Source organism: Barbus barbus, assembly GCF_936440315.1.
Source record: "Barbus barbus genome assembly, chromosome: 38".
In the NCBI taxonomy this organism is placed as follows: domain Eukaryota; kingdom Metazoa; phylum Chordata; class Actinopteri; order Cypriniformes; family Cyprinidae; genus Barbus; species Barbus barbus.
Window position 1 is genome coordinate 11,883,296 of NC_136716.1, and position 21,507 is coordinate 11,904,802.

General features: G+C 37.5%; 1 protein-coding gene across 2 annotated transcripts in view; it reads right to left on the reverse strand.

Annotated features, from left to right (window-relative positions):
• The window catches only part of LOC306857693 (sorting nexin-29-like), a 148,262-nt gene that overhangs the window by 113,421 nt on the left and 13,334 nt on the right, over positions 1 to 21,507 (reverse strand). For both annotated transcript variants that reach the window (XR_013783131.1, XM_079397752.1), the window contains exons 12-14: positions 16,015 to 16,078; positions 14,919 to 15,047; positions 4,908 to 4,993 (exon numbers count right to left, since the gene is read on the reverse strand). Coding sequence is in view for 1 of the 2 variants with exons in the window: in XM_079397752.1 (XP_079253878.1) it covers positions 4,908 to 4,993; positions 14,919 to 15,047; positions 16,015 to 16,078 (279 nt within the window). In the remaining variant the exon portion in view is untranslated. The remainder of the gene's footprint in view (positions 1 to 4,907; positions 4,994 to 14,918; positions 15,048 to 16,014; positions 16,079 to 21,507) is intronic.

A 21,507-nucleotide genomic window follows, 5' to 3' on the forward strand; every position in this document is an offset into this window, starting at 1 on the left:
TGGTGACTTATGGGGTGGACGTAGAAGATCGGTGAGACAGTGTTGACAACAGAAATCGCTCCAGCGAATATCCTCACAGGTGTCCCATCTGATTTCTGGGGAATGTAGGATAAGCCAGGGGCATCCCAGGATGATGTCCACTGTGGGTCCCTCCAGTACCAGAAACGTGATCTCCTCTTCATGCAAATTACCGATCTTGAGCTTCAACGGAGGCGATTCAAAGTTCACATGCCCACGTCCTAGCGGCTTTCCTTGGATAGTCTCAAATCGGAGCTGATTAGCCACATGTGTTTTTTTGTAACAAAAAAATGCTGAAAAATAAAGCTTTTATGAAAACAGTAAATAAAAAAATAGCTTACCAACACACAAACCTCTCACAATTGCTAAATTGGACTCAAATTGGACTCAAATAGAACATTCCGGCTGAAGATTCAGCTCTTCTCGTTCGCTCTTAGAGCTGACTCGTTCACGAACAACACATCACTATCACAGACGCCGAGCGAATTTCAGCGCGTTTAACGTTGAAAGAGAGTGAGGTAAGATGAAACTGCAAATCATTTAATATTAGTCAACTGTTTCACGGTACAATTTGTTAAATGACCGACAGCTATATCCAGTGATGCAAACTACTCTATTTTTTTTTTCTCAAATATGGCCATTTTGAGAGAGAGAGAGAGAGAGAGAGAGAGAGATTGAAGTTGCTTGTGTGAATTGCTTGCATCGGTCTCTCTGTACAAACAATGAAGCTGAGCTTAGTTAAACAAAAAACAGCGGTTAACAGTGGTTAACCAGAAAAATAAAAAATGGCATTTCATGTCGAAAAGTTTGCAAACCCCTGCTTTAAACAAAAATAGTTAGAAAAAAAGCTAGAAAACTATGAAACTTCTCTGAAATGGTGCCAACTGTCAGCTAAAGAAACAGCAGTGTGTTAGAATGCTAATTATAAAAAGGAAAATAATCTATATAAAATTGCTGACCACACTAATATTGGACAACCATTCAACCACTGCGACCCATTCCTGTAACTTCTTTTTTCAAACTACACATATACATTTATATTATAACGAGCTGCAGAACTACCATCCATCGTCTGAGACAAATGCAGGGTTCTCTCAGCTTGGGTTATCCCAGAACTGATGACTCTCCCTTTGACCCACATTTCTGGAGAAAAAAAAAAAAAAAAACGAAAACCCCAGCTGTTTCTGATCTCTTTGCAGCCTCTGCAAGTGACAAGACACTTAACCTCTCCTCATTTGCATGATATCCTGTTCACTTCCAGTGCCTAATGAAAGGATATTTGATATGGGAATGAAAAAGATTCTTCAATTTCACATTTTGGTGGAGCGAGGCATTTATCTAATTGCATGCTCTAATCCAACACTCGCAATACCGTGATAGCAGTTCAACTTTGGGGAGACACAAGGAATTCTTTTTTATAGTATCATGATCTTAGTAGTGTGGGTTCACATAAGATCACGCTGGGAGCATACTATCATTAAAGCAAAACTTTCAAAAGAGCTCATATCATGTGCGCACAGTCTGACAAAACACGAAAAAGTCTCGTATTTTGCGCTTGTATATCAATTTGATGTTGCTGTTCAACATCAAAGTCAGAGTAAAGTACGGACACATCATTAGCCCAGAAGACATGGAGGGAGGAATCATTTAAGCCCTGTTCTACAATCTAGTGAGCTGCCTCGCTGTCTACAGCCTACACAGGCAGCACCTAACCTCATATGTGCATGCTCTACATAGGCAGTGCACCATACAAAGAGCGTTGCATGTAGAAGACTTGGCTGCGTTTACGCCATGTTGTAACTACCGTAATTCCGAGATGACAACACGTGACGTTCAACTCGGTACTGTTCACGTCCTCGGACTGGGGATTATCCGTTTCTATAGCAATAGTCAACAAAATGAATCTGCAACCGCGTAAAAATGTTACTGGCAGCTGTAAAACACATAACATTACATTTGTATGCTACTGCTAAATATTGCAGAACACAGAAAGCATGTCAGGAAAAAATAATTACAACGGCCATAAATATTGCTAACCTAAACAAACAACAAAAGAACAATAACAGTATGAACACTTACATAATATGTTTTTTATTATAGTACATTATAGTATCTATATATGTATCTATTTTCCCTTTTTTTAGAGCAGTAATAGCTTTCTTTGAAAGCGCCGGCATTTTTTGCTGCTTCCGCGTGCAGCGGTCATGTGGTACAAGCCGTAGCTCTCAGAAAACTCCCAGTTCACAAGTTGTAATTACGAGGTCTACGAGGACGTGAACGCCTTTCACAATTTGGTATCCCGTAATTACGGTTATTACAATATGGCATGAACGCACCTTTAAATACTGTAGAAGAGTTTGAAGCTAAAGGGCTTTTCACACTGAACGCGAAAATGTGGCGCGAATGTTCGGCGTGATGACACTTTTGAATCGAAACAATAGATCCCCTATGGGGCTATTCACACCAGACACGATCATTCGCAGTGCAAAAAAACGAAGAATTTTTTTCCATCCTGTGTGTCGATTTTTTCTCACATGTTCTTAATATAATTTCTATTAATTCTCCACTGAATTATATGATCTGGAGTGTCCGTTTTCTTCCACGTGTGGGAGTGTTTTGAGTCAGAGCGCGTTAGCCCTCTAGATCTTCCGTATTTAAAAAAATCTACACATGAAATATGAAAGCAAATAGACATATGATTATGATGATATATTTTCTGTATGTGTTTTGTATGCAGCTCATGGTATTTTTATAACAATAAAAGATGTTCATGACAAAGAATGCTTGTCTGCCTATTATAGAATCAAAATCAACTATAGATCACAATCGGAAGTTATTACAAGCACTCGAATGATACTTCATGCTACTTCTGTTTGTATTTTAAGATGTTTTCTTGTAAGCATTATAGATAGTTTGTGTTTCTGGCATAGAACCAAATTTATTTATCTTAATGCTGTATATCGAGCAGCAGACGATGTTGAATCCATATCCGAGATACATATCTGAGGAAAAATGCATTGTTGGTTGGTGCCACCTAGCGTGCAGGCGTGTATTAGCAGAATGGGAACAATCGTTTCGTGTGAAAGCACCGTTCGTCGGCGATTCGCCTCGCTTTTTCGCATCGCACTCAGTGTGAAACGGGCTTAATACTGTGCAAAGTTATGATAGCTCAATGAAAAGCATTAAAACAAAAACAAATCACCTAAAAATGAAAATGATTTAATAAAAGAAAAAAAAAAGTCAGAGTAACTAAGTATGGAAGCTCGTTTCCGCCACAGGATAAAATAATACAAAAATAATACTTTTTTTCCTCGATAAATTTGAAATTGCGATATATAAAGTCAGAATTACAAGATATAAACTTGTGACTATGAATAAATGTCAGAAATATGCAATATAAAAAATAATTATTTATGGAAACAAAAAACCTGAATTGAGATATGTAAACTCAGAATTGTGAGAAAGTCAGTCTTGAGTTTATATCTTGAAATTCTGTTATATCAAAGAAAAAGATTTAAATTATTAAATAGATTTTTTACATTAAATTGTTTAATTTACTTTTCATTAGTTTTTGAAAAATAATTAATTTACAGGGAACTACTTCAATCGATACTTGTAAACAATAAAATCACAATGGCATTTCTCTTGTCCGCCAGCTTAGATTCATTTTATCACTAGAGCTGGTCATTCTGTGAAGGATACATGCAATACTATCATAAAATGTGGCTAAAGCTGCATAACATTTGATTAAAAAGAAGGCAGGCAAGGAATTCCTATGCCTAACATAAAATTGGGAGCACATATTCAATGCTTTAAAATCCAGCCTCCATAGGCAGCTCACTAGGCTTTCGAATGGACCATTAGACTCGCATGTAGTCACCTCTATTTTTCTAGTATTATTTCTTGCAGCAACGGAGAGAGTGAAAGCAAGACAGACAGCAAAGGGGGAAATTTGCAACAATAGTGCTGCTCGGTGCATCCAACAAGGAGCTATAATAGACCCGGCACAAGCAGCATGATCCGGCTGTATAAAACTCTTTATTAGGCATCCGTTTGGGGTTTCTCTCAGGCTTACTCTCCTGTGGGAACACACTTCCACACACAGATCTGACTGATACTGTAATACTGCAACCCAATGACGAGCTGGGAGAGCCGCGACTGCTGATCTGTGAAGATGAGCATGTTTGTCAAAACTATTAAAGAGACGCAGAACGCAATCAAAAAGGTTCGCAACCAATTGTTGCTGGGTGTGCATCACCCAGTTATCTGGATTTATCGAAAGGACTGAGACGCAAACAACCCACACATGAGTTTTGATAAACGCTTCTCATTTCAGCTCCTGTAAGGAACACTTTTACTTTGCATATGAGAGCCGTGCTACCACACTAAACTTACCGCATGGAAAAATCCTACAATGTTCATCTGATGCAAGCTGTTGATGAAATGATGTAGAGATAATTGAAATTCCCACCAAATTGCAGAAAAAACTGTGAAATTATAGACGCAGGCTGTTCAAACATATGACAGCATCCCACATAGGGATGTCATATCATTCATCACACACATGCTAATAGTCTGCAGAAGAGAAGGAACAACTGCAACGCAATATTTAATTTGGGGGTCCCTTCTAAACCCTCCAGGGGCTTGGATTATCTGCAGATCCAACGCATCACTGCACAGATAACTGTGTTGTTGTTTTTTTGACACTGAAAAGATTAACAGTCCTTTTTCTCCACAAAATCATTCATGTTTATGTATCTGACTTTAAATAGGTGGTTTTATCTGGTTACAAGTTTTAAAAAGTTTTTAAAAACCAACAAGTATATGAAAATGGCTCCAAGTTGGCCACATTTCGTTAAACATGCTATAGTATGAGAACACTGCCTTACCGTCATTGCCTTGGCTGGCTTCTCTTTTCAGCATTTGGACAGCGCCAACATACTTCTTCAGCTGGACCTTCAGAACCTCATTTTCTCTAAAATAGTAAAAAATAAAACGATATCATAAAAGAGATGAAGTGTGCATAGAAGCTGGTGAGTTCAACAAGTAGCTATTTTATATTAAAAAGAGAGAAACATGGAGTTATTTTACAATAGATAAAGGCAAAGCTTAACATGCTATTAATTAAAATATGATTACATTGACATGGATTACATTTTTAATTAAAAGTTGTTTTAAGTTTCATCATGTTCTGTAATTGTTAATAAATTATTAAAAATATATATTTAGAAAAAAATTATCAGGGATGCCCGTATAAGGTTTTATCTGATCAAAGTGACTGAATATTGAGTATACTTGTATTTTTCTAGTGGTTAGTGCATACTTCAAGAATAATAAAGTTATAAAGTTATTAAAATCAATCCAATTTATACAGGCATCAGCAGAGTGTTTCTCATCGCCACAGGCTCAAATGTAAAAAAAATCAATAAGCAGAATAATTGCAACAAAGGAAAAAGTGGAATTAAAGGGGCAGTTGATTGCAATAAAAAAAAATTATGTTAATTAGTGTAAAACGGAGATATCATCTTTTAAAATTATTGCAGTTTAATGCCTACAAAAACGGCTTGTAGGGACCACAACGAGGTACTTCCAAGGTTTGTGACGTCACAAACCCTGATAAATCCCGCCCCAGGGGGCGAGGCCATGCTGCGCTGCTTAGAGAAGAGGAAGAGTTGTTGCCATGCCGTCAAAACTAGGAGTGCACGGAAAAATCTATTCATAAATTAATCGTGATTCTGTTTTCTAACGATTCTAATGGATTCACAAGTTTCAAAATCAATGTTCTAAAGCAGCGGTTCTTAATCCTGTTCCTGGTTCTTAATCCTGTTCCTCGCGTCCCCTTGCTCTGCACATGCTCTGCTCTGAATCTCTCTCTCTCTCTCTCATTCAGATCATCAGCTCGTCAGGTCCAACAATGAACTGTTCCAATTATGCACTTTATGTGTATAGACCGATATTTTTCACATAGCTATGAGAAGCGTTAAACATGGACACGCATTCGGTTGCCATACTGTATTAAAGCTTTATCAGGATAGAACCGTATATTAAAAGCTAAAATAAGCAGTAACATTTACAAAAACAGTGTATCTAAAAGTATGAGACAACAACAAACAAAAAACATACCATTAAGAGCCGTGTGCTTGCACAGGTTCTGCACGATCCTCTTCAGTAATTTTCTCTGGGTCTCAATCGGGTTCAAATTGATAAGCGATATTGACGACGCCATTGTTTACAATGTACCATTGTTTACAATACACCGAAGCACATGCACTGAGCAGAGGGGAGTGACGTCTAGACATGCACTAGACAGTTTAGCAAACAACCAATCTGAGCCCATTGCGTATTTCTGAGGGAGGGGCTTCATTACACCAGGAAATCATTAGAGCGCTAATTGGAGAAGAGACAGAGCGGTGTAGAATAAAGGTAAATTGTGTGAAAAATAATGGGGTTTTTTTTAAACGAAGCATTAACTTATGCTAGACTGCATCCCATAAACACAACCAAACCTAGAAAAAAAAAAAAAGTCAAGCACCCCTTTAAGGTTAGAAAGCATAAAGCTCGCTGTGGCAGAACGGCAGTCTGTCCAGTCAGTCAAGTCCAAAGCAAGACACAACCCATAGCAACACATTATGACAACAATATCTGATGGAAGATTAAAGTAAACGGTAAATAAATTACTTTTGAGTGAAACACCGGCTCCTGCATCAGCAGCACCACACGCATACGTTATGGTACTCTAATAGATATGTATCAAAAACTGACATGGAAGAAAAGAAATTGAGTAAAGTCATTATAATTTTCTTGTAGCTTCAGAAAATTACAGTTGAACCACTGATGTCACATGGACTATTCTATCGATGTCCTTACTACCTTTCTGGGACTTGAACGTGGCTGTCTATGCAGGGTCAGAAAGCTATCGGATTTCATCTAAAATATCTTAATTTGTGTTCCAAAGATGAACAAAGGTCCTATGGTTTCGGAATGACATGAGGGTGAGTAATTAATGACAGAATTTTTATTTATTTGGTGAACTGTCCCTTTAACTGCACTAAACATGATTAACTGCTATTAAACCACAGAAAACTCCACCACTATTTGTAATAACAGCTTGCATCTTCCATAACATTATACAGAACTGCACCACCGAAACAAACTTAATTAATTTAGGAATTACAGGAAAATAATGCATAAAAGGATATGCTAACATCACCCAACACTATCCTGACATTCGGGATGTATGTGCAGTATGCATTAGGAGCCCACTGAGAAACTCCCACAGCAAGCCCCCCACTGAATTCAATTCAAGGAACTGCTTTACACAAAGTTTAATAAGGCTGTTCTGGGGAGCGAGATGTGTGCGTGTGCGTATGCGTGCTTGCTTACAAGCCTTGTTACTGGTGGTTTGGGAAAATCAATCAGAATCAATCCAGGTTGTGTTACTGTGAAAAACATCCCTTCCTATTCCTTCAGGACGCCTTTTGTAACTCACTTATCACTGCCCATTTTATACCCTTCAATAGACAAAGAGAATGAAGGAGATCCAAAGGCGTCTGGCAGGCTCTCAAAGGAGGGGACTCTGACGTTTTTTGCACCGGTGAGCTGCGCACGATTCCGCGGCGATTTAATTAAAGTTAATAAGAGACAGCTTCTCTATGGGGATGACTCGGCAAGTCAGGTGTGCCACACTGATCTTTTCCATTGCCCCTGCAGAGCGAGCCACAGTATGCACACATGCTAGTGGATTCATATTAAAAGACTAACATCCAGCACAAGAGGGGGACTGTTGGTGTCCCTCTGAAGGGCTTATGGGTCATATAGTTCCCTACTTAATGAATACCACCTTGAACAGACACATAATGTCATTCTCTCCAAAGTAATATTTGCATTTAGTCTAAAAGGTCTAGAATTAATGCCCATGTATGAATAATTTTTCCATACCACAAAAAGGTAACTGTTCTTAATACACCAGGTCAGTGTTTTCTCACTGTAACAATATTTTGAATTACCTAACATACAATTTATTTTTGAATTCAAAAACACTGCTATGTGCACCATACATGTACTGAAGTACACACAGAAGAGATAAGTTTCTTTTAAAAACCTCTTCCTCAATGAATTCCCTAAATGTAACTCCATTGGATCATAGAAAAATAGTAAAAGAATGAGATAAAAAGGATTTGCTATACAACCTCTCTGGTTACAGAATTCAACCATAATGCCCATCATTCATAAAATTCAATAATGTATTCTATAAAATTATATTTGTAGTTGTATATGTATTTTTTATGAACACACCAGAAAGTTCCACAGAACAATAACCTAAACTCATTAATTTCTATAATGTATTCTTTACATTTAATAATTGTTTATTATGAATTTGGGCTTATTTAACTTCCTGATGCATGAACTATAAAATCACAGATGAACAATTAGTCTTATAATCTTAAAGAATATATATCATTTGCATAACAATTTTTAATTAAAACATCACAAGCATCAGGAAACTTTAATCATATTTATTTTAATAATTAAAAGTCACAGTATATCTTAAAAATTGCCCAATAAACAACATGCCCTTTAGATTAAACTACAATAAATGCATTAAATCAATAAAACAATAAATCATTAACATCCGGATAAAAGTGTTCCTTATAATCTTGTTCAATTAAAAATATTTAAATTTTTATTAAATCATAAAAATGAGGGAAAAAACACTAAGTAATTGTAAAATAAAAAAATATTAAAATAAAACCCTTACTAAAGCAGTTTGGGAATCCCTGTCCTAGAGGTATGTGGTGCCTCACCAACTTAAATCAACCATGCTGAACACAAAAATATATTTCGCTGAAATCCACAGATGCTCCTTCAGCACTGCAAATGTCCCTAGACATGACTATGCATGACAGCAGTCTAGATGCCCTTCTAGAAACCCATTTCCATCTCCCTAAGGCTACAGGTAAATAAAATGTCAAACACAGCACCGGCATTATGCAGCAGCTGCTATTATCTTAAGTGTTACAAAATATGACGATTACTGAGCCAAAACAGAGGTCAAATACAATCCAATGCCAATCAGAGGAGAACATTCTCCAAAGACTAAGCACAACAGTAAATACAAAAATGCTGGCTGGCGGCCCCTTCAGATAGATTATTAAATTGACTTGTAAACAAGGCCAACCCTGTGTCAGTTTGTCTAAACAGGCTGATGAAGAGCAAGTAGAGGGATGCACCATACAGACACGGTGCAGATGTCACCAGCATGATACCGAGTGTGGTTTTCTCCCCCATAATCCTCTCTTTGACACAGCGTCATACTGACAAGCCTGCCTCCAGCTCTCGGCCGCTGTCCTCCTACTGAGCTAAATTAATTTGTTCATTCACTCCCCACATTATCCCCCAGAGGAACCACTACATTAGAGCTGATGAAATGCTCACAAAAGAAAGATGTCTCTCCCAATAATACAGCAGCACTTCAGGAAGACAAAAACCCTGGCAGCTCAACAGTGTTCGGTGAAGTATTATTCTGACTGTCAGACGCTGCTACAACCATCCCTTTGTCTGTTCCTACTCGTCCGGCTGAACCTGGACGTGACGGCGTGGGAGAGCTTTGTGTTGACCAGAGCCTGAGTGAGAGTGTGAGAGTGAGTGTGTGCATTTTGGCCTCTTGCTGTATGGATCCTGTTTCTGAAATAATGCCTACTGAGTCAGGCTGAATCAATGGAGCTTTTCCCAAGAGCACGGCTCATAGGTGCTTCCTCTGAGCGCACAGCCGCACCGAGCATTTCCACACCTTATTTTTAGTCTCTATTGACTGGGACAGATTAGGTTTGAGACAGAAAAACTGACTGGACTCTTAACATTTGAGTTTGCAAGACTCTGAGACAGGAAGCAACAAGATGTTATAAAAACGTGTTTTACTTAAGTAGTGGTAATAAATTTGATGACGCTCATACTTGAAGTGAATAAACAAAGTAATACACAAAATGCTTAATGGTTTCTGATCATCTTATAGCGAATAACTGCAACAGTGTTATCATGTCATTCTTTAATTAATCTCAGCAACAGATCTCTTCTGACATTGAGTTTCACCATATGCTTTAACAAAGAGTTAGAAACCTTACTTAAAAGACCAAAATCACAGAAACATATCACTTGATTTAGCCATGAAGAAAGTATTTAAAAATTAATACAAATTGCACAAGGACTGCAAATAATGTACACTACCATTTAAAAGCTTGTGGTCAGTAAACAAAAAAATGATGTGTGTGTGTGTATATATATATATATATATATATATATATATATATATATATATATATATATATATATATATATATATATATATATATATATATATATATATATATATATATATATATATATATATATATATATACACACACACACTGAACAAAATTATACATGCAACACTTTTGTTTTTGCCCCCATTTTTCATGTGTTGAATACAAAAGATCTAAGACTTTTTCTATGTACACAAAAGGCCTATTTCTCTCAAATATTTTTCACAAATCTGTCTAAATCTGTGTTAGTAAGCACTTCTTTGCCGAGATAATCCATCCACCTCACAGGTGTGGCATATCAAGATGCTGATTAGACAGCATGATTATTGCACAGGTGTGCCTTAGGCTGGACACAATAAAAGGCCACTCTAAAATGTGCAGTTTTATCACACAGCACAATGCCACAGATGTTGCAAGTTTTGAGGGAGCGTGCAATTGGCATGCTGACTGCAGGAATGTCCACCAGAGCTGTTGCCCGTAAATTGAATGTTCATTTCTTTACCATAAGCCGTCTTCAAAGGTGTTTCAGAGAATTTGGCAGTACATCCAACCGGCCTCACAACCACAGACCACGAGTAACCACACCAGCCCAGGACCTCCACATCCAGCATCTTCAACTCTAAGATCGTCTGAGACCAGCCACCCGGACAGCTGCTACAACAATCAGTTTGCATAACCAAAGAATTTCTTTAGAATTTTTATTAAAGGTGGGGTATGTAATTTTTCAAAAACGCTTTAGAAAACTGAGTCGGGGCTAAGTAACAAAACAAACTTGTAGCCAATCAGCAGTAAGGGACGTTTCTACATATGATGTGGAGGAGAGAGCGTTCAGTGCACAGGACGAACATTAGCCGAGCCGAGCGACAGAAAGATAGAGATGGCGGATAAAAAAAATAAAAGAGGAAAACGTCTGCGGAACGATAAGGCAAGAAGTAGGACCCGTGTAAATATCGGATTAGCTTTACCAGCGCTGGAGAGAACTCAAGGAGCAGAAGGCCTGTGATCGGACGCCGAGGTTGCTTTGTTTCTTCTCGATAGTAACACCGTGTCTACACCGGACGCGCCGTGCTGCAACAGCTAAAGTCTGCCTACACTGGACACGATAAAGCAACCGTTGAAAATCATTAGAAATTTGTGTCAGCATGTCATAAATAGAATGCTGCAGCAGTTTTCTGTCGGAGATTTTTCGCACCATGCAGCATCCAGTGTAGACAGCATCACTGATTATAATAACTTCTACACCCTAAGTGAACATGACAAAACGGTGTCCAAAGTGTCAATATTTTTTAGGGGCACCATTGTTATTTAGCACTGCCTTAATCCTCCTGGGCATGGAGTTCACAAGAGCTGCACAGGCTGTTGCTGGGATCCTCTTCCACGCCTCCACAATGACATCACGGAGCTGCTGGATGTTAGACACATGGTGCTTCTCCACCTTCCGCTTGAGGATGCCCCACATGTGCTCAGTAGGATTCAGGTCTGGAGACATACTCAGTCACTCCATCATCTTCACTTTCAGGTTCATCAGCAGTTGTTATATTGGCGGTGTGTTTGGGGTCGTTATTATGTTGGAAAACTGCCGTTTGGCCCAGTTTCTGAAGGGAGGGCATCATGTTCTGCTTCAGAATGTCACAGTACATGTTGGAATCCATGTTTCCCTCAATGAACCACAGCTCTCCAGTACCAGCAGCACTCATGCAGCCCCGGACCATGTTGCTACCACCATCATGCTTGACTGTAGGCAAGACTGAGTTTTCTTGGTACTCCTCACCAGGGCGTCGCCACACATGCTGGACACTATCTGAGCCAAACAAGTTTATCTGAGTCTCATCAGACCACAGGACATGGTTCCAGTAATTCATGCTCTTGGACAGGTTATCTTCAGCTAACTGTTTGCGGCCTTTCTTGTGAACCAACTTCAGAAGAGGCTTCCTTCTGGGACGATGGCCATGCAAACTGATTTGTTGCAGTGTGTGGTGTATGGTCTGAGCACTTACAAGCTGACCTTCCACTTCTGCAACCTCTAAAGCAATGCTGGCAGCACTCATACGTCGGTTTTTTTAAGCCAGCTTCTGCACCTGATGCACAGCACGAGGACTCAACTTCCATGATCGACCGTTGCAAGGTCTGTTCCGAGTGGAACCAGTCTTGGAATACCTCTGTATGACACTGGCCACTGTACTGTAACTCAGTTTCAGGTTGTTACTGATCTTCTTATAGCCTCGGCCATCTTTGTGGAGAGCAACAATTCTAATTCTCAAATCCTCAGAGAATTCTGTGCCATGAGGTGCTATGTTGAACATCCAGTGGTCAGTATGAGAGAATTATACTGAAAGCACCAAATTTTAACTGCTCTAATATAAGATACACAAATTTTTATAGTCCTGTCAAGCAGACAAAACTATGAACATGATGAATAGGACAAGTGGCTTTGCATGGTTAAACAACGTATAGCTGTTATCACTTAGGGTGTACTCACTTTTGTTGCCAGCTTTTTTGACAACAATGGCTGTATGTTGAGTTATTTTCAGAGGACAGTAAATCTTTACTACTATACATGTTGCACATTGACTAATCTAAAATATAGCCAAGTTTCATTTCTATAGTATTGTTCCTTGAGAAGATATACTAAAATGGTTGCCGAAATGTGAGGGGTGCACTCACTTTTGTGAGATACTGTATAGATAATAATATGTTTAAGCCTGGAGGAATGGCTCATCTTTGATTGTTCATCAACCGTTCAGCTAAATGACATTTTAAAATGTACTGAAATAGAAAACTGTTAGTTTAAATTGAAATATTTCACAATATGGCTGTTTTTACTGTATATATATATATATATTTTTTTTTTTTTTTTTTTTTATTATTATTTTACTGTATTTTTGTTCAAATAAGTGCAGCCTCAGGAAGCAAAAGACACCTCAGTCAAAAACAACAGAAAATCCTAAACCCAAACACTTGAATGGCAGAATCATTAGAATCAGTGGGAATTTTTAACATTTTAGCATATTTTCTGAAAACACTGCCAACATTTAAGCTCTAATGCTACAACATTCCATATTAAGAAATGCTAACATTAGTCAGCTATTAGCCTGTAGCTAGTCTCCAAAACACACAAAACTCTTCATGTACCGATTCCATTTTCTCTCCAAACTTCTCTAACTGGTATATCTCTCATTGGGATCACGATACATCACAGAAAATTCCAAAATTGAACATACATAAATCAAAACAAAGTGACAAATGTCCTCATATACTGTTGTTTGGCAACCTCAAAGCTCAAGTCTATGAATTTTTTGCCATCGAATGTATGAATGTTTTGTTTCAAGTAGCAAGTTAGTGAGATAACTGAAAACACGTCCATGAAGGAAATAGGCTACATTTGGTCTGATGGAAAATCTGGCCTCAAAATAAACACACATTTTTTTATTATTTCTTTGCTATTATTTGCTATGCAACATTTACTTAGACTGCTGAACAGTTATTTGAAGTAGCTAGGGCAGGGGTGGGCAAACTTTTTGACTTGAGGGCCACATCAAGTTTTCCACATTAAGTGAGGGGCCGCATAATGTTTATGACAAATGAAGCTTTGATTTTTTTTTTTTATTCTAAATTGACACTCACTTACTACTGTACTGTATGTATACTTGGACATACATGGCAGTTCTTTTCTTGTACCATCTCTACCTATTTTTATGAGCACTTTATGACACTTTATGATAAAAAAACACTGTATGCAGGCGCCGCAGCATAAATGGCTGCCCACTGCTCCGGGTGTGTGTTCACGGTGTGTGTGTGTGTGTGTTCACTGCTGTGTGTGCGCACGTTGGATGGGTTAAATGCAGAGCACGAATTCCGAGTATGGGTCACCATACTTGGCAGTATGTATATCACGTCATAAGTTGCATTGGTGTACAAGTCAATGTATAAGACACATTTTATCATTTCATTCAGATATAATGTAAAATAAACTAAACGTTTACAAACATTAGAAACATGTTTTTACCACACCCTCCAGAAAAAATCCTGTAAATTTAGCAGTGGTCAGAATAGAAAAAGAACGAACATATAAGTAAAAAACAAACACAAATTATAGTGGCATTCACTATAAACATATATTATAAACGCCCAGCCTTAAATATTTAACTGTGAAACTGAAACTAGCGGCGTGGTTGCTGGAAAATGCACAATACAAACTCAAAACAAATTCACTTGCCTTTTCTCATTCATCACCAATCCTAATGTGCGCGCTTTGCGCTTGACCTTGATTGCTTTACAGGTACATCTCAAAAACGTATAATATCGTGATTTTTTTTTCCGAAAAAAACTTTTATCATTTTTAAAAATCCCTCGTGGGCACAGGAGTGACAGCGGGCCATAGTTTGGACACCCCTGAGCTAGGGTCTATTACTGTGGTATCACCAATTTCAGACTTTCTCACCCCTAAACTAAAAAAAACACAGTACTTCTCATGTAGGTCAGATAGCTGCTGTCTCTCTAAGTAGGTGGTGTTTGGCTTAAAATGCAATGTAGACTAGAGTTTAGGCTGATAGTCAGCCAATGTGACACTACTGTTCACTTAGTCTCTAGTGACTTTACCTCATGAGAGCTTGGACTTTGGCTGCATGTCTCTCCTCTAGTTCAGCCAGTCTCTTCTTCAAGCTGTCCACCTCCTGCCTGAGCCCAGCCGAATGCTCCATCTCTCCATCCAGGAGACTGCGCAGAGACCTGTGCCAAAGAGTAGAACAACAGTAAGACACACACACACCTGACCCACTTTTCCTTCGCTGTCTTTAATGACTACAAGAGCACATGATAATTACCCAGCTGCACATTATTGAATGTGCACATCATGGTACTTTTAACAAATATGGTACAACAAACGCCTGACACTCACTAGAACTCAAAGGTTTTGTTTTGTTTTGTTTTTTTCAATAAAATGGTCAGTGAAATCTCAACATGATATATTTAGGTCACAATGCAAATTATTTTCTATTTGTGATGTGCAATTTTTTGTATTGGTTGAATATAGTTAAAAACCCTGATATACACAATAACGTTAAAAAAATCAGCTCACCAACCCTGCATTTATTTGATTAAAAAATACAGAAAAAAACAGCAATATTATGAAATGTTATTACAGAAATCAGTCTGATATGCTAACATTCCGCTCAAGAAACATTTCTTATTATTATTATAAGTTAAAAACAGTTGTACTGCTTAGCATTTTTGTGGAAACTGTGATACCTTTTTCAGAATTCTCTCATGAATAGAACATTCAAAAGAAAACTATTTATTTGAAATAGCACAGATACATTTTTACTAATTTTACTTAAAAGAATACTGTTACTTTTAATCAATTCAATGAATTTTTCATTTTTCAGCAATACGTATTACATAAAAAATATTGATATCAACTAATTAAAAGTAAACTTAAAATTAATAAAATACATGAGTAATTATTATAAAAGCAGTTTTTAGTGCAAGGATTTGAACAACAGTTATGTTGGATACCCAAGTCAACACAAAGGCAGACTAAGCCACAATCATCAGAACGAATTTCTGAAAATTGTTCAAATCATTCCGACCTAAAAGAATTCTTTAATAACAGATTTCCACACAAATTTGTTAGGATCGTATTTCATGAATGAAAAATGTCTGTCCATAATGATCACTGCAATCAGTAAAATCTTACGTGTTCTGCTCAGTGAGTTCATCTTTCCTGTTCATCATGGCCACAATGGCTTGCCGCAGTTCAGCTGAGGAGGAAAAAAAAAATCAATGTTATAAGGGTATCAAAACCTACTCAAAATGAACAATGGCTTTTGTCCTCACCAGACTCAGAAAAAAACATGACTTCTGAACAATAAGACTCAGTATCTCAGTGGGATTTAATGTCCCACACCTGTCTTCATTCTTTCAATAAGGGTTACTGTTTTATACCGCTGACATTTTCATTTGTGTAGCACCACAGAACTAATAAAGAGAACTATGCAAGGCTTAAAATACCAGCCCGACATTAATTTCTTTAAAATGAAGGTGACGTGAAAGGGTAAGGCATTTATAACACAGCCGTAAGGAGAGCCTCTGCAGCTTTTGTCTCAAAACACATTAGTCTGTGAATAATCCGAGTGAAACATAAAGCTCTGACTGGGAAGCATTATTATAGCACTTCAAAACGGCAACACTCGGTACGGTCTAAATCCAGAATGGCGAGTGAAAAGGAGAGAGAGAGTCAGTTTCTTTGTTGTTGCACTCTGAAAGCTGGATAACCTGGCACTGGGTAACCTAGATAACCCCAACAACACGGTTCCGAAAGACAAAGTCTGAACGCTCCTATCAGTCCATTATCATTTAATGAATCTCAGAGGAACCGCAGGCTTGGACGGAGCCATCTATATAAACCTGGCTGGTCTGATCCACATTTAACAAGCTTAAAGTACTTTCAGCAAAAGAAAGTCAAAGTTGTCTTTGTTATTTTTTTGAAGAACAACATTGGTATCTTTGAACAGTGATATAGCTCAATTACTGTCTCTCTAAGAGAAAAAGCTTATCAGACCACCAGAGATCAATTTGGCAGCCATAGGCGTAATCAGAAACTGCTTCACTTATGTGCAATGTCCCTTTCAAAAACTAATTCCAGAAAATGGTTACAACAAAAGGAAAACATTTGTTTTAAGGAGTCTTTTTTTCAGTCTGGTTACTGTAATAAATCTGGCCAAGTTATACACTGAGGATATGAGGTGTTGAAAAAGGGATAAAAATTAGATTACATTCATTGTCCCAAATGAATAAGTAAATTAAAGAAACCATCCAAAACCAAAAATCAACTCCTGAAAATGAGAAATTACATCTCTTAACAAATTATAACTTCAACCCTTGAGAAAGAAACCCAAAGGCAAAAAAAACATCAATTTAGTAATAAACTCAAAAATAATAATATTAATCATAATAATATTTACCATACAAATGTATACATAAAGTATTATGTGAATAAATAATTAAAACTGTTGAAAAAGATAAGGGAACCTGTTGCTGACTGAAATGGTACAATTTAATTTCCCGCTGGAGCCAAAGCATGTTATTAAAGGAGGAGATGGCAACCTCAGCTTCTGTATCATTGAACAAAGCGTTCTGCTCAATTTGGGATCATGTGTAGTGTTTTCACAATACCAACATTTCAGTAATTGGGACCAATACCAGTAAAATTTCACAGTTCTTTGTAACAATTTCTTTAAACTATTGGGAACATTTAACTTTTTTTAAAATAAATGTAAATAATATGTGATAATGATAAACATTTACATCTCTGTTTGAAACCTGTATTTGCAGTTATTTGCGGAATCATCATATTTGCGTGGGTTGTGCACTTGCATGGCTCCTCAGTGCAGATGAATCTAATGTTTTGAGGAGTATGTGTAGTTGTCAGTTACTGCACAGATTCTACGTCTTAGTAGTATGACCCAAATCAGATTTTTTACCGAAAAATGTCACCTGAAAAAGTAAAATGTTCTGACCAACTAAGAAAAAAGCATTACAATAAATCGTGCTACCATTGTTGATTAAATCTAACGATCGCTTAGCTCATAAAACATCATACTGTGTGTCGTGGCCACATTACCACCTCAGGTGTGCATCATTTTTTAATACTTCAACAGGCTGTTGTCAATTATTCCTTACTTAAAACTGAACGTTTGAAATACAAATCTTGTGTGAATACGGGTGAATCTCCAGTTGTCACTGATGATTGTCATTCAGACCTTTCTGGACTACAATCCACCATCAAAATGATAAGTTTTATTATTCCAACTGCTGTGAGAAAAGGCTATAAATGATCCGCCACATAGTTTTGAACACTGGCTGGTTATGTACTTGCTCAAAATTTCATTTTGGATAGTTTTTATGTGATAGACTGTAGCTTTAAGTAAACATTGCTGAAAGAGCTCAAGTGTTCAAGTTAGTAATAAAATGAATAAAGAAACCTATTACACTAAACAGAACAAGTGACATATCTTTTGATTTGCATTTTTAAACTTAATTTACAGACATATTGACATATTATGGCCCGGTTTCATAGACAGGGCTTAGCCTAAACCAGGATTAGGCCATAGTTCAATTAGGACATTTAAGTAATTTTTATAAACGTGCCTTTGAAAAAAACATTACTGGAGTGCATCTTAAGACAAAACAAAGGCACTGATATTATTTAAGATCAGTCAGTGCAAGTTTCTTTCATTTGAAACAGCTCAGACTTACATTTTAGTCTAGGACTAGGCTTAAGCCTTGTCTGTGAAACGGGACATATTTTTTCCGGTGCTATGGTTATCACTGCGATTTCAGATATAGTTACAGATTTACATACTCCCAAAACTTTGCAGCTTTTAGTGAATGGTTACATTTTTTTCTCCAAAAGTGAACAAATCAGGTTGTGCTTAATCACTGAAGCAGTCAGTCACTTTAGTTCAATGCAATCTCACAGAATTACACCCTCTTGAGAAAATTCCAGTTATAATCAAAAAAGCTGTTTACACTGCACAATCTGCAGAGTTACAAAGCTCAAAGTCTCCCACAAAAGGATTTATTATATCTAAAAGAGAAGGCTGATCCAGACAGGGCTAAACCGCCTCATTAAAACATGCCCCACATGTCTACGTCACAATGTGGAAATATTTACGCAATACCGCCCAAATGTGCACGCAAAGACAGAAGGCGTGATCTCAGTAACCGCAGTAGTGTTGATGCAGCCATGTCAGGGAGATACTCTGTGTAAAAGCACTTTATTTGGCTTTATTTACTTTCGGAAGTAGATGCAATTAGGAATCATTGGTTAGGATTTGTTTACAACAGAACAGCACAACCCAAATGTTCGAATTTGTGAACCTGGGAGAGTATAAGGCTGGCTGTGCACGAAGGCTATTTCTAAACAAAACAAAAAAAGGGTCAGTTCTGACTTTGCTATGACAATCTGGCGCTTCTGAATCAGCGACTGTAAAGCCTGGAATACACTACACGATTGTTGCCCCGATTTCCCCCCGATTTTACAGTCTGAACAAGTTGACGCTAGTTGAGACTACAAAACAAATCTGTTGATAAGGCTGTTTTTCACCCTCACAAGGGATTGTAAATATGTGCTGCACTATACACGTGTCACGGTAACGCTACACAGGAGCACAGAAGTGTGTGTGCCGGAGAAGGAGCTGGAGGAGAATTCTTGCATTCCCTCTCCCAGAGCCCCTCATCTGGAGGAGGAGTAACACACCAGGGCGAGGTGGTCCAAGTATGTTTGTAATCCTTAGAGGAAGCAGGCAAGTACGGGAGGCGAAGCTTTTGACTTCCTTCCCAGAAAGCAAGGTTCACAGACAGCAGTCTGAGACACCTGGCACTGGTTCACATTTAGCACAGGCTTTTCATCAAAGGCTATTTACGGGGCATTATCTGCATGGAGATTCCCTCTGGAGTAACCTGGGATTAAGTGTCTGCTTAAAAGCGCAAATGGGGTCACCCCTACTTGGGATTGAACCTGCAGCTTTGCGTTACAAGTAGGAGTGTAACTATACACTCATGTCACCATTCGGTTCGATACACATACTGATCTCATTCGATCCTGAAGGGTTACTCTAATAATACTTTAAACAAAAAGCAAAAAAAATGGGAAGGGTTTATTGCTATTATTATTACATTATCAGTATTACTATGTAAGACATATGATAAAGTTTACAGAGAGTGCTGTTCATAAAAATGCTAAAATTGGTATTCCATCTTGGGTGGACCTGAACAGGCTTGGTCTTGGTCCTGGTGCCCAATGCACAGGGTAATGGTAACACCAAAATAGAAAAATTCATGATTCTGCTAAGCTGAAAATTAGGGTTGCAAAGATGCAGAAAATGTATGCTGCATTTCAGAAACTTTCCAGGATTTTTGGGAAACTTCCGGAACTTTTTGGAAAGTTTCCAGAAATTTACCAGAATTTTTGTGCCCCTTTGCAACCCTGTTGAAAATACGGAATTATGTTAGACTGTCGCTGATTAAATAGATTTAAGAAGTTATATTATTCTTAAAATATAATTATATTATTAGAAGCTGCAATATTAAATATTTATTATAATTTACTGGTGAAATCAGACATTCTGCATTATCAGGATGAATTTTATATTTTGTGCCATGATACATCATGGCATGATACTATCAGTACAGTACATTGTGACAAGCAAAAAGATATTGCATTGTATTAAGTCAATGTTTCCATATAGTCAAATATGTTTTGGGAAATTAACTTTAATGTTACAGCCAAAAACATTGAATACTGTCATCATTTACTCATCCTCATCCATTACAAACATGTATGACTTTCTTTCTTGAGTGGAAATTAAAAGATGACATTTTTCAGACTGCTGGTAACCAAACCATTTTGGTTACAATTGACTTCCATTGAATGGACAAAAGAAAAAAAAAGATTTCTCAAAATACCTTCTTTTGTGTTTTGCAGAAGAAAGAAATTCATACAGGTTTGGAAAATGACAAATGACAACCAAATTATCATTTTTATGTGGAGTATTTTTTTATACTATACTTTTAGGAATGGCTTACTTGTAGTTGTTTCTGCATAATAAACAAACTATAATGTTAACTAAACCCTGATTCTTTTAGGACATAAATACAGTACACAAATGAACATAAATATATTGATCCAGGTTAAAAAGCTGTCTACTTAGCTCATAAAAACGAAAACTAAGTAGAAAATAGCATTTTCATGCCTTAAACATATAATGTTCGTTGTATCCATGATTAAAATAGCGGTTATTAAGGCATACTGAGAAAGCCATGTTTGATCTGAAATTGAATTTCACTCATGTCTGAGAGCACAAGCAGATTTGGGCACCCTGCATTTTCTTGCTTTCATCTTTTCTCCTTTTTATTTTTGAAAGCTGAAGTATAACTGGATCAATCACCTCCAGCCCCATCTCAGAGTTGTGTCCAGACAGAAGACAGAGAGAGAAAGAGGAACAACGTGAGAGTATTTCACACTGAAACAACAGTGCCCTCATCTGGAAAGAGGAAGTATGCAAGGAGTGAATCAAAAGAATAGAAATCCTATTCAAGTCCAAAATGATGTCTGTCCCTACAAGCTTAGAACGGCTCAGCAGCACAAAAACAGTAAGTTGTTGGATCACCCTCATAATTTCCCATT